At 42.3% G+C, this 12821-nt stretch overlaps 1 protein-coding gene across 1 annotated transcript; it reads left to right on the top strand.

Moving 5' to 3' along the window:
* The first annotated feature begins 6558 nt into the window (after positions 1 to 6558).
* Positions 6559 to 11470, top strand: LOC146686419 (uncharacterized). Its single transcript, XM_085441897.1, has one exon. The coding sequence runs from the start codon at positions 7210 to 7212 to the stop codon at positions 7843 to 7845; it is 636 nt and encodes a 211-aa protein (XP_085298023.1). The 5' UTR covers positions 6559 to 7209; the 3' UTR covers positions 7846 to 11470.
* The last annotated feature ends 1351 nt before the right edge of the window (positions 11471 to 12821 follow it).

Genomic DNA, 12821 nt, shown 5'->3' with positions numbered 1-12821 from the left:
CCGGGCGATCGTGGCTCAAGAGTTGGGAGTTCGCCTTGTAATCGGAAGGTTGCCGGTTCGAGCCCCGGCTTGGACAGTCTCGGTCGTTGTGTCCTTGGGCAAGACACTTCACCCACTGCCTACTGGTGGTGGTCAGAGGGCCCGGTGGCGCCAGTGTCCGGCAGCCTCGCCTCTGTCAGTGCGCCCCAGGGTGGCTGTGGCTACAATGTAGCTTGCCATCACCAGTGTGTGAATGTGTGTGTGAATGGGTGGATGACTGGATATGTAAAGCGCTTTGGGGTCCTTAGGGACTAGTAAAGCGCTATACAAATACAGGCCATTTACCATCCAAGTTTCGCAGCAGAAATTGGGAGTAAGACTTTTTTCTTTCTATATTCTGTTGTCCAGTTTTAGTGAGCTTGTGCAAACTGCAGCCTCAGCACTTGGTGTGTTCTTCTGCTGCAACCTATTTAATCTCCCAAAATACTCTTTTGCTTTCCTTGGCTGTAACGAGTAGTTATTTGAATTACTGACCAGCATGTCTGGCAACAACAACCATGCCATGGCTGCTCAGTTTGAACCTCAGCAGGTCATCTTGATTATGTCTACATGCCTAAATGCATTCAATTGCTGCCAATTAGTAGATTCGATATTTGTTTTAACAAGCAGCTGAACAGGTGTACCTAATAAAGTGTCCAATAATGTCTGTGACAATGAGTGCTCCAGCTATAAAGGAACTAACCACCACTACTGCAGTTGTAGAGACCTAAGAGTCACCATTACAGTAGTTAAATATAAAAATAAATAAAACTGAGAATCCAGTACTTCAAATCTGTGTTCCATGTATAACCATATCCAACATTTTTGCCTTATAATATTTTCCATATCCTTAGGATCCATACTGCTACATACCCCACTACAGATAACTTGTCCTTAAGACAAACCGCAAAAAGAAGCTCACAATACTGTTATACAATTCTAATACTAGTTAATTTGACCCAAATAGATTCAGCAATCAGAAGGCACACAGATCCTCTAACTCCTCACACGTGCACGCATCAAATACAAACACAGCACACAGATTAAAGTAATCTGGAACAGAGATTGAGAACGGACGTTAATCACAATTTTAGTTTCGCGGGTAGAGGAGAGACATTGGTGAAATGGGGTGAAAGATAATTGTTTCTGAGAAGGATTTTGCACTTAGACTCAATTAATTCTGTATATTCTGTGACAGAATGACTTGTTTTTCTGAGTGTGAAAAATGTGTGAGTACATGAGGCTTTTTTTTTTTTAAAAAAAAAAGAAGCTTCCTCTTCTTTTCAGACAGGCCCCGTCTTGCCAGTCAAATTGTTCGCCAGTGATGATGGCAAAGCACGCGTACAGCTGTGTATTCAACATTCGGGATTGGAGTGGAGTGAGTGGTTTTTAACTGTGGAATGTTACACAACCAGTAGAGTCTTCCAAAAATGGAAATCATGTTGGAGAAAAAATAAGAAAACTCCACTGAGGAATCTTTCCCTTGATCCCTAAAGGATTTACTCACACAAGCCATCGTGCTTATTGTATATATATTTCTTTTATGTATATCTAAAAGAAATTGTAAAGCATGTATTAGCTCCATATGGTGTTTCATGTAGACACTTTAACACCATGCAACATTTCCATAATAACAAAGTTTTATCCTGAGCCTTTAAATTTCTCTCAGCCCTTTCATCTCTTCCCGAAAATCACAATGTCTTCTTCAGAACTGCAATCTCTGTCATGTTGTTGTTTCAGATCTTTTTTTAAATAGCAGGATAAAAGCCTGAAGAGCATCTTTGGGGTTTTTTGGCATTTAATCTTCCTATAAGCACTTATAATCCTGCCTCCACTCTCGCTTCTTGTTTGCTTCATTATCTGTGTAATTTTCTGTGTTGGATCCTGCTCTGTCTTCTCTCTGGAGATGAGTAAAGCTAAGAGCAGGAAGAGAGCAGTTGGTGTTACTGCTAATGCATTGTCAATCCTCAGATAAAAGCAAAGAGCAGAGTGAACACTGAAATATGCATGCACGTAGATGCTCGCAGAAATACAAGTCAACCTCTGACCTGCTAAAAGCTTCAGTTGTTGATTCAATCTAGCAGAGGGCAGTTATTTAAAGCATCACTTCTTACTGTAAGGCTCTGAATGCAGCAGTGTTACCCTTTCAAACTGTCTAAGTATGCGTGTCCTTTCAGGTGTGTTTGAGTGAACTCACCCTGTGTCTTACTTTACATATACACTGATCATATCACTTGCAACCACAGGATGAAGCAGTCAATACTTGTCTAGACAGAGAGGGTGTGCACTAGGGATCACAGCAAGACGGGGTGAAAAGTCAGGGTACTCTATCACGATGATGTAACCAGATCATACTGACTAAAATGGTTAGACTAGTCATTAGTTTACATACAATACAGCTCGGAAACATGAGAGTATTTTTCAGTATTTAATGTTGCTGCATTGCAGTAAAAAGGTGAAACGTGTAGAAAGTTCAATTCAATCCAATTCAATGTGCTCGGTTTGCAGAATTGATGTTCAATTCAATTTTATTTATACAGCACCAAATCACAACTGCATCGAGGCGCTTTATATTGTAAGGTAGACCCTACGATAATACCTGCAGAGAAAAACCCAACAATCATATGACCCCCTATGAGCAAGCGCTTTGGCAACAGTGGGAAGGAAAAACTCCCTTTTGACAGAAAGAAACCTCCGGCAGAACCAGGCTCAGGGAGGCGCGATAGATAGTCCCTGTCAGTACTCTTGCTGCAGCATTTTGGATTAGCTGAAGGCTTTTTAGGACATCCTGATAATAATGAATTACAGTAGTCCAGCCTGGAAGTATTAAATGGATGAACTAGTTTTTCAGCGTTACTCTGAGAGAGGATATTTCTAATTTTTAAGATATTGCACAAATGGAAGAAAGCAGTCCTACATATTTGTTTAATATGAATTTAATAAGAATGACGTGTTTAAAATGAGGATTACAACACTGCAGCAATAGTTTAGTTTAAAGAGCAACTCTGCAGCAGAGACATTGAGCTGTTAGCCGTTAGCATGCGTCCATACTACCTGCCCCGGGAGTTCTCGCATGTTATCGCGATAACAGCGTATGTCCCCCCCCTCGGCCAACGCGGATGCAGCCTGTGACTCTCTCCACTCTGTGGTCAGCAGACTGCAAACACAATCACCGAGAGCCCTTCTCATAATATCAGGGGACTTCAATCATGCCTCACTGGACTCCACACTGCCCACCTTCACCCAGTATGTGACCTGCCCAACCAGAGTCAATAAAACACTGGACTTACTGTATGCCAATGCAGAAGAGGCATACAGTTCATCACCTCTCCCTCCCCTGGGCAGATCTGATCACAACCTGGTGCACCTTGTCCCTGTGTATGAGCCCTTAGTGCGCAGGGAGCCACCAGCCACCCGCACAGTACAGAGATGGTCAGAGGAGAGCGAGGAGGCTCTTAAGGATTGTTTTGAGTCGACTGTGTGGGAGGTGATTTGTGATGACCACGGAGAGGACATCGACAGCCTTACTACATGCATTACTGACTATATAAACTTCTGTGTGGATAACACTGTACCTACCAGGACTGTACGGTGTTTCTCCAACAACAAACCTTGGATTACCCCAGAAATTAAAACCGTCCTCAAGCAGAAGAGGAGGGCCTTCAAATCCAGAGACAAAGAGGAGTTGAAAAGGGTGCAGAGAGAGCTGAGGGGACTGATAAGGAATGGGAAGGAGAGCTACAGGCAGAAGATGGAGAACCAGCTTCAACAAAACAACGTTGGTGAAGTCTGGAGAGGCCTCAGAACCATCTCGGGCCACAAACAGCAGAACTCTCTGCCTGGGAGGGATGTGAGGTGGGCAAATGAACTGAATCATTTCTTCAACAGATTTGATTCAGCCATGAGGCAGTCTGCAACATCGGCTGCAGACTCACCCACCCCCACTGCTGCTGTTCCACCTCTGACACTTCACACCTCCTCTATTCACCCTGCTCACTCCCCCCCACCCCCAACTGCAGCATCCAATACACACTCAACACAAGGCTCCAGCCTGTCTCTCTCAACCACCCAGGTTAGGAGGGAACTGAGGAGGATTAATGGCAAGAAGGCAGCGGGTCCAGATGGCATCAGCTCGAGGGTCGTCAGGTCCTGCGCGGACCAACTGTGTGGGGTGATGGAGCACCTCTTCAACCTGAGCCTGAGGTTGGGAAGAGTCCCACAGCTCTGGAAAACCTCCTGTGTTGTACCAGTGCCAAAGACTTCACGCCCCAAGGACCTCAACAGCTACAGGCCGGTGGCTCTGACATCCCACCTGATGAAGACCCTGGAGCGGTTGGTCCTGGCTCAGCTTTGGCGCCTAACAAGCTCATCACTGGACCCACTTCAGTTTGCCTACCAGCCTGGCATTGGAGCGGATGATGCCGTCATTCACCTCCTACATCGTTCCCTCGCTCACCTGGAGACCGCTGGAAGCACTGTGAGAATCATGTTCTTTGATTTCTCCAGTGCCTTCAACACCATTCTTCCCTCGGTTCTAAAGGACAAGCTGGTGAACTCTGGAGTGGACCATCACCTCACTACCTGGATCCTGGACTACCTCACCGACCGACCACAGTATGTGAGGACTCAGGGCTGTGTGTCGGACAGGGTCGTCTGCAGTACGGGGGCCCCACAGGGAACGGTTCTGGCTCCGTTCCTCTTCACCATCTACACTGCAGACTTCTCCCACAATTCCACCCAGTGCTTCCTGCAGAAGTTCTCTGATGACTCTGCAATAGTCGGCCTCATCACTGATGGGGACGACAAGGAGTACAGAGGTCTGACCCAAGACTTTGTGGACTGGTGCCAGCTGAACTACCTCCAGATCAACGCCAGTAAAACCAAGGAACTGGTGGTAGACTTCCGCAGGCACAAGCATTCTCCACTGCAACCACTGAACATCCAAGGTATGGACATTGAGGCTGTGGACAGCTACAGGTACCTTGGTGTTCATCTGAACAATAGACTGGACTGGACTCATAACTCAGACGCCCTCTACAGGAAAGGGCAGAGCAGGCTGTACCTGCTGCGGAGACTCAGGTCGTTTGGAGTGGAGGGCCCACTCCTGAAGACCTTCTATGACTCTGTTGTGGCTTCTGCTATCTTTTATGGTGTGGTCTGCTGGGGCGGCAGCATCTCTGCTGGGGACAGGAAGAGACTGAACAGGCTGATCCGAAGGGCCAGCTCTGTTCTAGGATGCCCTCTGGACCCAGTGGAGGTGGTGAGTGACAGGAGAACGGCGGCTAAGCTGTCATCCCTGTTGGACAACATCTCCCACCCCATGCAGCAGACTGTGACAGCACTGAGCAGCTCCTTCAGTGGGAGACTGCGGCACCCACGGTGTGGGACGGAGAGATTTCGCAGGTCTTTCCTCCCCACTGCTGTCAGACTCCATAATAAAGACTTTAACTGATCAAGCACACACATCCATACATATGCAATAATACTAAGTGCAATAATCCTTTCTGTCATCGTTGTATTTTTACTCAGTTGTATATAGTATTTGTATTTGTATTCTATTTTTTATCTTATTGTATATTTATTTTATTGTATTCTACTGTATATAGTATTTTATTCTATTCTGTACAGTTGTGTACTGTATTTATTCTTATTGTATTCTAATTTTTGCCTCATAACTTTTGCACTGTCCACTTCCTGCTGTGACAAAACAAATTTCCCACGTGTGGGACTAATAAAGGTTATCTTATCTTATCTTATCTTAAATACAAAAAAATAAGAAGACACTGGCACTCTGAATGTTAGATGCTGGCTTTCAGTTCTCTTTGTTTTCCTAGTTAAATTTTTTTACCTTTGTGTTTATAAAGCACCTTTAAAAAAAGTTACAAAGTCCTCAACAATGATAAAAGCGACCGATATGACAAATTTAAGTTAAGAAATAAACACAATAAAAATGTTAAAAATAATTTCCAGTTCAAAAGAATGAAGAGTTCTTTTGTGATCTCCATGATGATACTGTTGGATGTAGTTGATGGTCACAGAATATTTTTGGTAGGCTGGTCACTCTGTTCCAAGTTTTTTTTTCCATTTGTGGATAATGACTCTCCTTGTGGTTCATTGGCGCTCCAAAGCCTAACGAATGGCTTTGTAACCCTTTTCAGACTGATGGATGTTAATGACTCTGGCATGATTTCTTGGTTCAACAGTTCTGGCACTAATCAGGCCTGGGTGCGGCCACTGAAATTGAACTCAGAGGTTTACTGGGGTTATCTTTGTATTATATTAAAATGTGTTTGATGATCTAAAACATCCACGTGCAACCAATGTGCAAAAAACGAAGAAATTAGAAAGGAAGCAACTACTTTTCAGTGCTGTATCATAGTGATTCATTGTGTTTTCTGTCAATTACTGCATTAAATCTTTGAAGGAGACCTATAAGTGGTAAAATTCACAAAAGTGTTTGTTCTCAAATTCATCTTTTACAGACATGAAGGTGAAGCAATTTAACAGACAAAGTTATGCAATTTGCTGGAAAGACTGCACATTCACATATGAGTAAAACAAGCGTCAGAGTGTGAGGGAGAAGTGATACTGAGCAGCAGGCAATAAAAGAAGGGAGAAACTGAAACATAACCCCCACCCCCCTGTTTTTGCTATTTTATGTCAAGGCGGTGTTGCTAGGGGTAACCATCCGAGCAAGAAAGGGAAAAAAAGGAAAATGGAGAGACCAGCTTGTAAGAGGGATGGCAGCAGAGAGGCTGGGAGAATAGGAAGCAAGTGAAAGAGTGCAGAAAAAAAGAGAGCGACCTGATACTACTGCATCTCTCGCTTGAGTGAGCAGAGCTGATCAAAGCTGTGCTCCAGATGATGATGACGACGACGAAGCAAAATAGTCAAGCAGAGGACGAGACAGCCTGCCAACATCAGCAGTAGAGCGGGAGGCTGCCCAATCATCAGCTGACATGCTCATGAGTTCAGCAGCCAATGAAATGCCGCACAACCACTCAGACGCAGAGACGGCACAAGCCTGGCTCAGATCTCTTATTAATGAATGGAGCCGTTCCCAGGCTGCATCACAGCACACCTCTGCACTCCCTGCTCGGCTGCTCTCTCAACTGACACAGGAAAACTGGGAGAAAACATCAACAGTGACAAAAAGGACAGCAGCAGCACAGGAAGAGTCAAAAACTGGCTATGAAGAGACGACAAAAGAACACAGAAACCCACAATGAAGACACAACTGAGTACATGACGGAAGCCATTAAAAGCCCGGATTCAGAGCCTGATCTTGAGCCACCGGATTCTCCATCGTCATCATCATCATCTTCCCCCCCTCTTCCTCCGTTAGCCATGCCACCTTCTGGATCTGCCTCAGCTCTCCTGGCTCTTGCATCTCCAGCCACCAGGCGCTCCATTTCCATGGGAGACTTCCGGAGGGTGACAGGGGCTCTGCTAGCAGGTTCGGAACCCCCGTCCACCTCTGCCACGGCCCCCTCCTCCAAACTTGTCACCCCCAGCTCCAGCATGGAGTTCGAGGCAGCTCGGCGACGCCTCCTGGAGGTAGAGGAGCGCCAACGTGTCATCAGAGAGATGGAAAAGCGACTGGAAGAGCTCAGGGAAGTGTTTGTGCGCTCCGAGCAGGAGGTGGTGCTTCACGGGGAACTGGTGTCGCGGATATCAAGTGCAGCCCAGCAGGGGGAGCTGTACGTGGCGGAGAACAGCCAACGGCTCAAGAAAGGCCTGAAGTTCAAGAAGCATCGGCCTACCATCGTTTTTTCCTCTATGCTTGGACTTCGCACGTGCCTCCCCTGGTCTATGAAGCTAAAATAGCTAACATTTCATCCATAACTTTAGAAATGTGCTTTAAATAACTGGGAAGACAGACTTCCGTTCTTTAGCTATCACTCATTGACACGGCTGCTCTCTAGTTTCCACCTTTTCTTTTCTTGTTTCCTGAGGCTGGTCCTCGGGGGGCTTTAGAGTGCCTACAATAATCACAGTTGCTAGTAAAGAGCTTTCCTTTCAGTGTATTACTGAGGAATTTTTTTGATTAGGAAACTAATCAAGCCAGTACCAGTGCAATGTGTACAGGATGTCATTAGTTCTCTATTTTTTCCGCACACAGTTTGCTGCTTGCAGTTTGTTGTGAGGCTGGAGTTGCACAGGAGAGATTCAGATAGAATCTATCTGTGGTGCATGGATGAGTCATATTTCAGGTGATGTGCAAGGAGAGGTTTAGACTGTGAGGTACCGAGAGCTTCCGTGTATATGGCTTAAGTTATACGGCTATGAGAATTATGTAATATTTACCCATTCACAAAATGGAAAAGAAACAACTCTGTGAATTGATTTAAGAAAAAAAAAGATGAAGAAAGGATGAAAGCATCTGCGTTTTCGGGCTCGTTGTGAGGGAAGTGAAGGGCAGTGAAAGAGCAAGCTAAAGATTGCTGCAGTGTTATGTAAAACCAAGTATGCAGGAACAGGAGATGTAAGAACCAGAAAAATAGAAAAGGAACAAATCTAGAACTTAGATGGCTTTTACCTACAAAGTAAACGTGCCTTGGCTTCTCTGAGACCACTCGTCCACTACCACAGCATCTGCTTCTGGCAGCATAAACAAGGAAAGACAGCAGGAAAGAAATTCGGGCTGGAAGAGTTCCACCTGTGGCCTCTTTTTATCCAGTCACCTAGCAACCAGTTGTCTCTCTATCCTAAATCCTCTTGCGCAAACATACAGAATGTATCCAGCAGAGAGCTGTAACTACAACACTATGATTTGGCTTTAGAGATCTACTGAAGGATTTAGGCGCTAATAATTCTACTTATTTAAAAATCTACTAGAACTGCCTGCGTAGGAGGAAATACTATTGATAAAAGCTTGTGGCTAACACGGTTTATGATTTGGGGCTACACCCATGCATCTATCATTTAGAAAACTAGAGCATCACCATTTGCTGATTGTGTCTTGGTGCTGCATGTGACTGTAAGAGTTGCAGCGGCTCCCCCTGTGATTGCACTCTTAAGTTAGATAAGTAGTTCACATTCAGGGTTTATTTGTGAGATGTGTATGAACATCCAGAATATATATATTTGTCTCGTTATATTAAGCGATCAACCTGTAATTACATTGTAATCCTTAATGCACTGCAAAGCATTGTCCCATGTGCAGAAGGTGACCTAATTTTTACATATAGATTGCTCTCATTTTTTTGCCCCAGTTCTTCATTTCATTCCACCCATTTCTTTTGTCTTTGGATTAACAATGACAAAGTATCTCTTGTATTCACCTGATCCACCAATCCCTTGCTTCAGCTAGGTCTGAGTGTCCAGAATTCACAGCCAGTACTCCGGGGACATCTATTTCCGGCATTTGAAGGTTATAGCAAAGAAGCAAGCACTCAATTTCAGTGCAGCATATGTTGAAAAAAAGCATGTATAGAGCTGTGAGTTCGTGCTGGTTTCCATCTACGTGTGCTACTTTTCAAAAGAATCAAAAAAGGGTTTTCACAATCCCTGATGGTGCTTTGTTTGCTCTCCTATTATAAACGACCTCTCTGAAGAACAAAGGAGCAGGGCTCGTCATGTGACGGTGTCATTGCTTTCTGTAGGTTTCTACAAAATCCCGTGAGTTTAGGCATTCCTGTTGTAAATGTTTCAGAGATGATGCATCACAGAGTCTGTGACTCTGTAAAGTAAGGAATTTCAAAAGAAACTCGTAAAGCGTTCAGTTTCAGAATCATGCAGTCAATGTGAGGGAAAAAAAACAAGCAAAAAAAACAAGATGCATGTTAAAGTAGATGTGACAACTAAAGCATAAGCTTAAATTTTATAGGATTGAAAGCAGTGAGAGAAATAGTTGGGGTATTTTCTAACTTTCATTTTAAAGGCTTAAATGGTCTGTTTGTCTAAGTTTCTTTTCAGCACAATATAAAGGGGGTACTCCATGAATTTTACACATAAATTTTAGCTCACTTGTAAATAGAAAACCACTAGGACTGTGAAAACTGATGCAAAATGGAGAGATTATTCAAAAATCTGATTTGGAAGACAAAGAGGTCTATCAAGAAAGCTCCTCAACTTTGTTACCTTACAGAATCACTGGAGTACCCCTTCAAGCAAAGGAAACGGCATCTTCAGTGTTACCGCTGAGCAACCGACCTTATCACTGAATGTTGACTAACTCTATTTAAGCATTCCACATGACTAAGGTATTTATCTACTGCTTGCTTGTGCACATATACCAAACGATATTCAGCTCTGCTAGTTGATAGCAAAATGCTTTGCAGAACAAAACGGTCTCATAGGCCTTAAACGTGTATTCATGGTCCTATGTATATAGCTTGAGTTATAACTGATCATCCAGCTGACCTATACTGTAGATTGCTTTCAATATGCCTTATTCAGTATGTGTGCATTGGCAGTTCCTATACCGATGGTAATGATATATGAACAGGTTAACTCATGGCCATCATAGACCTCATCCTGAAGCATCTTTGTCTGAACAGGAAAAAACCCACACTAGTCATGCACTGCTGTGGGACTGCACCTTTTGTGTTTTCTATGAATGAAAATAACAACAACTATGTTTCCCAAAGATCTCTGGGCCCACTTGCAGAATGAATGTAATGTTTATTGCTATTTTTTTTTTTTTTTTTTTTTTTTTTTGCTGTTTGTTATCTTTTTTCTTCCAATATAATAATTACCGTACATGTATCTTTTTTGGACCTGTGGTTTGCAAAAAACAAAACAGAAAAATGCTCTTGTGTTCATTCTGTACTGCTGGAATTACTTAAACTTTTGATACGAGGGATTTTAACTCTTTTTGAAGATGTGGAAACTATTACCACAATTGCATCTCTTTACAGCCCTTTACAGACTCAGACGCTGGCCGACCACAGATCCAAAACTACTTTTCTGATTGCTATTCATCCTTAGAACGTTTTTAATATTTTGTGTTTGTTACTGTGTGATGTGGTATAATATATATATAAATATATTTATGTTGTAAGCTTTTCATTTCCGGTAAATCAGGTGTCGAATATTCACAGTATGATATTTTTACTGATTGAGAGCTGTATATTCTACTATAGTATGAATGTTAAATCAGATTTTAGTCAATGTTATATGCTTAACTGCAGGGTTGTGGCCACTGATTTTCTCTCAGTGTTAAAAAATTGAGCTGAAATGGAAGTTAATTATCTCCTGAACCTTGATGTAACTGATGTACTTTTGAAAAACAGGCTTGTGGTTTTTGCTGGAAAGTGAAATACTGAATGTTCTGCCCTGTTTTCTTATTTTGCTTGAACTTGCTACTACTTCTTTTTGCTCTCTTGACACTGTTACAAACTTGAGGCACAGAGCCACATTGTGCAAGGCTAGTATGATTTCATTTTAAGCATTATAGGGGTTTGTTTTTTTTTTTGTAAAATAGCCTGAATTATTAGAATAAATGGACTTAATGATTCAAATGCTGCAGAAATAGGCTGCTTTTTTTCCTCCTTCCCCAGAACCTGCTAATATAAAGTGCTCAAATTTCAGATGGAATCTCTAAATTTAATCTGTGTTCTCGTTGCGTGGGAGGTTTAAGAACTATTAGGGTCACCTTGCAGCAGCAGCTTGCAGTAGCTCACAGCAGTGTAGGCCCAGGTCAGCAGAAAACGGCTTTTTTGACTGCTGCAGGCCAGAAAGGAACAAACTGTGAAAGCATCATCCAGCAAATACATTTAGCATGTCTTACCAGTGAGTGTGCCATTTAGCCATTTGCTTGTCCATTAGAGTCCTTTCTTAGCTCATTATGCAGTTAAGTGGAAGCTTGATAACCCTCTGTTCAGGGAAATTGCATAATTACTCAAATATATCCCACTTCTAAGTGCTCATTATTGCAAACAAGTATGTCTTATATCACTTTAAGCCAGTGATTTTACTGCTTCTCAGTTAATAAGAAGCATGTGTATGGGTTTTACACAGATTTCACTATCTTGAGTATTAGGAAGTTAGTATAATCTCCATTACATTTTATTAATTTTAAGAGTTTGCAAATTTATATTCAAACCTATTATATTTACAAAAAATTGCTTTGGAATCATTAATTTTACTCCACATTTTATAGATGCCTATAATATTTCAGTGTATTACATTAAATTATATTTGTGCATTCTTGTATTCGTGTATGTAATGATAAAATAGATAAGCCTATTAGCGAACGGATGTTTGTTATTTAAAGGTTTTCAGAAAATAATATTTTACAGCTGACATTTATATACTCTGGGTGTACTAGTACAGCCAGACAGGACAACGGATATGGGTTTACACGAGGGCTGCTCAGCCAGCAGAACAGACTAGTATGTGGTAGAGTGAGTTATTATCCTGGCTGTTAGTTAAGTGTTATGTAAGTGACAGGTTGGAATTTGGTCATCCTGGCTCTGGGACAGAGGGTTGGGGATAAGCAACATCTGGATGGAGAGTAAGTGAAGCTGGAATAACACAGAACTGTAGAGAATACAGCCAAGAGAGACGGCTGAAGAGATTTAGCTGTAGGAAGTCATTTAAGAATAAAATGGGGGGTAATATCGGAAAAAGAAAAAGGTGGAAAAGCAAATGTCAAAATTAAAATTCAATTTATTCTTTTTTTAAAAAAAGAGGTTTTAACCTGTTGATTAGAACAAAGTAATTTTTTGCAGGTCTTATATTAGACTCTAAAGATCTTAAATGAGTTCAGGTTTTCAGAATATGGACTATTAGGGATTAGTGTATTCTTAAGTATTATAAGTCACACATTTCATAATCTGGCAGTGTTGAGCCTAGAT

This window comes from Copadichromis virginalis, linkage group LG19 (genome assembly GCF_057382275.1).
Source record: "Copadichromis virginalis isolate Kocher_CV1m ecotype Utaka linkage group LG19, C_Virginalis_male_GT1.1, whole genome shotgun sequence".
In the NCBI taxonomy this organism is placed as follows: Eukaryota; Metazoa; Chordata; class Actinopteri; order Cichliformes; family Cichlidae; genus Copadichromis; species Copadichromis virginalis.
Note: the sequence above shows the minus strand (reverse complement) of the source record. Positions and strands in the feature narration are given on the sequence as shown.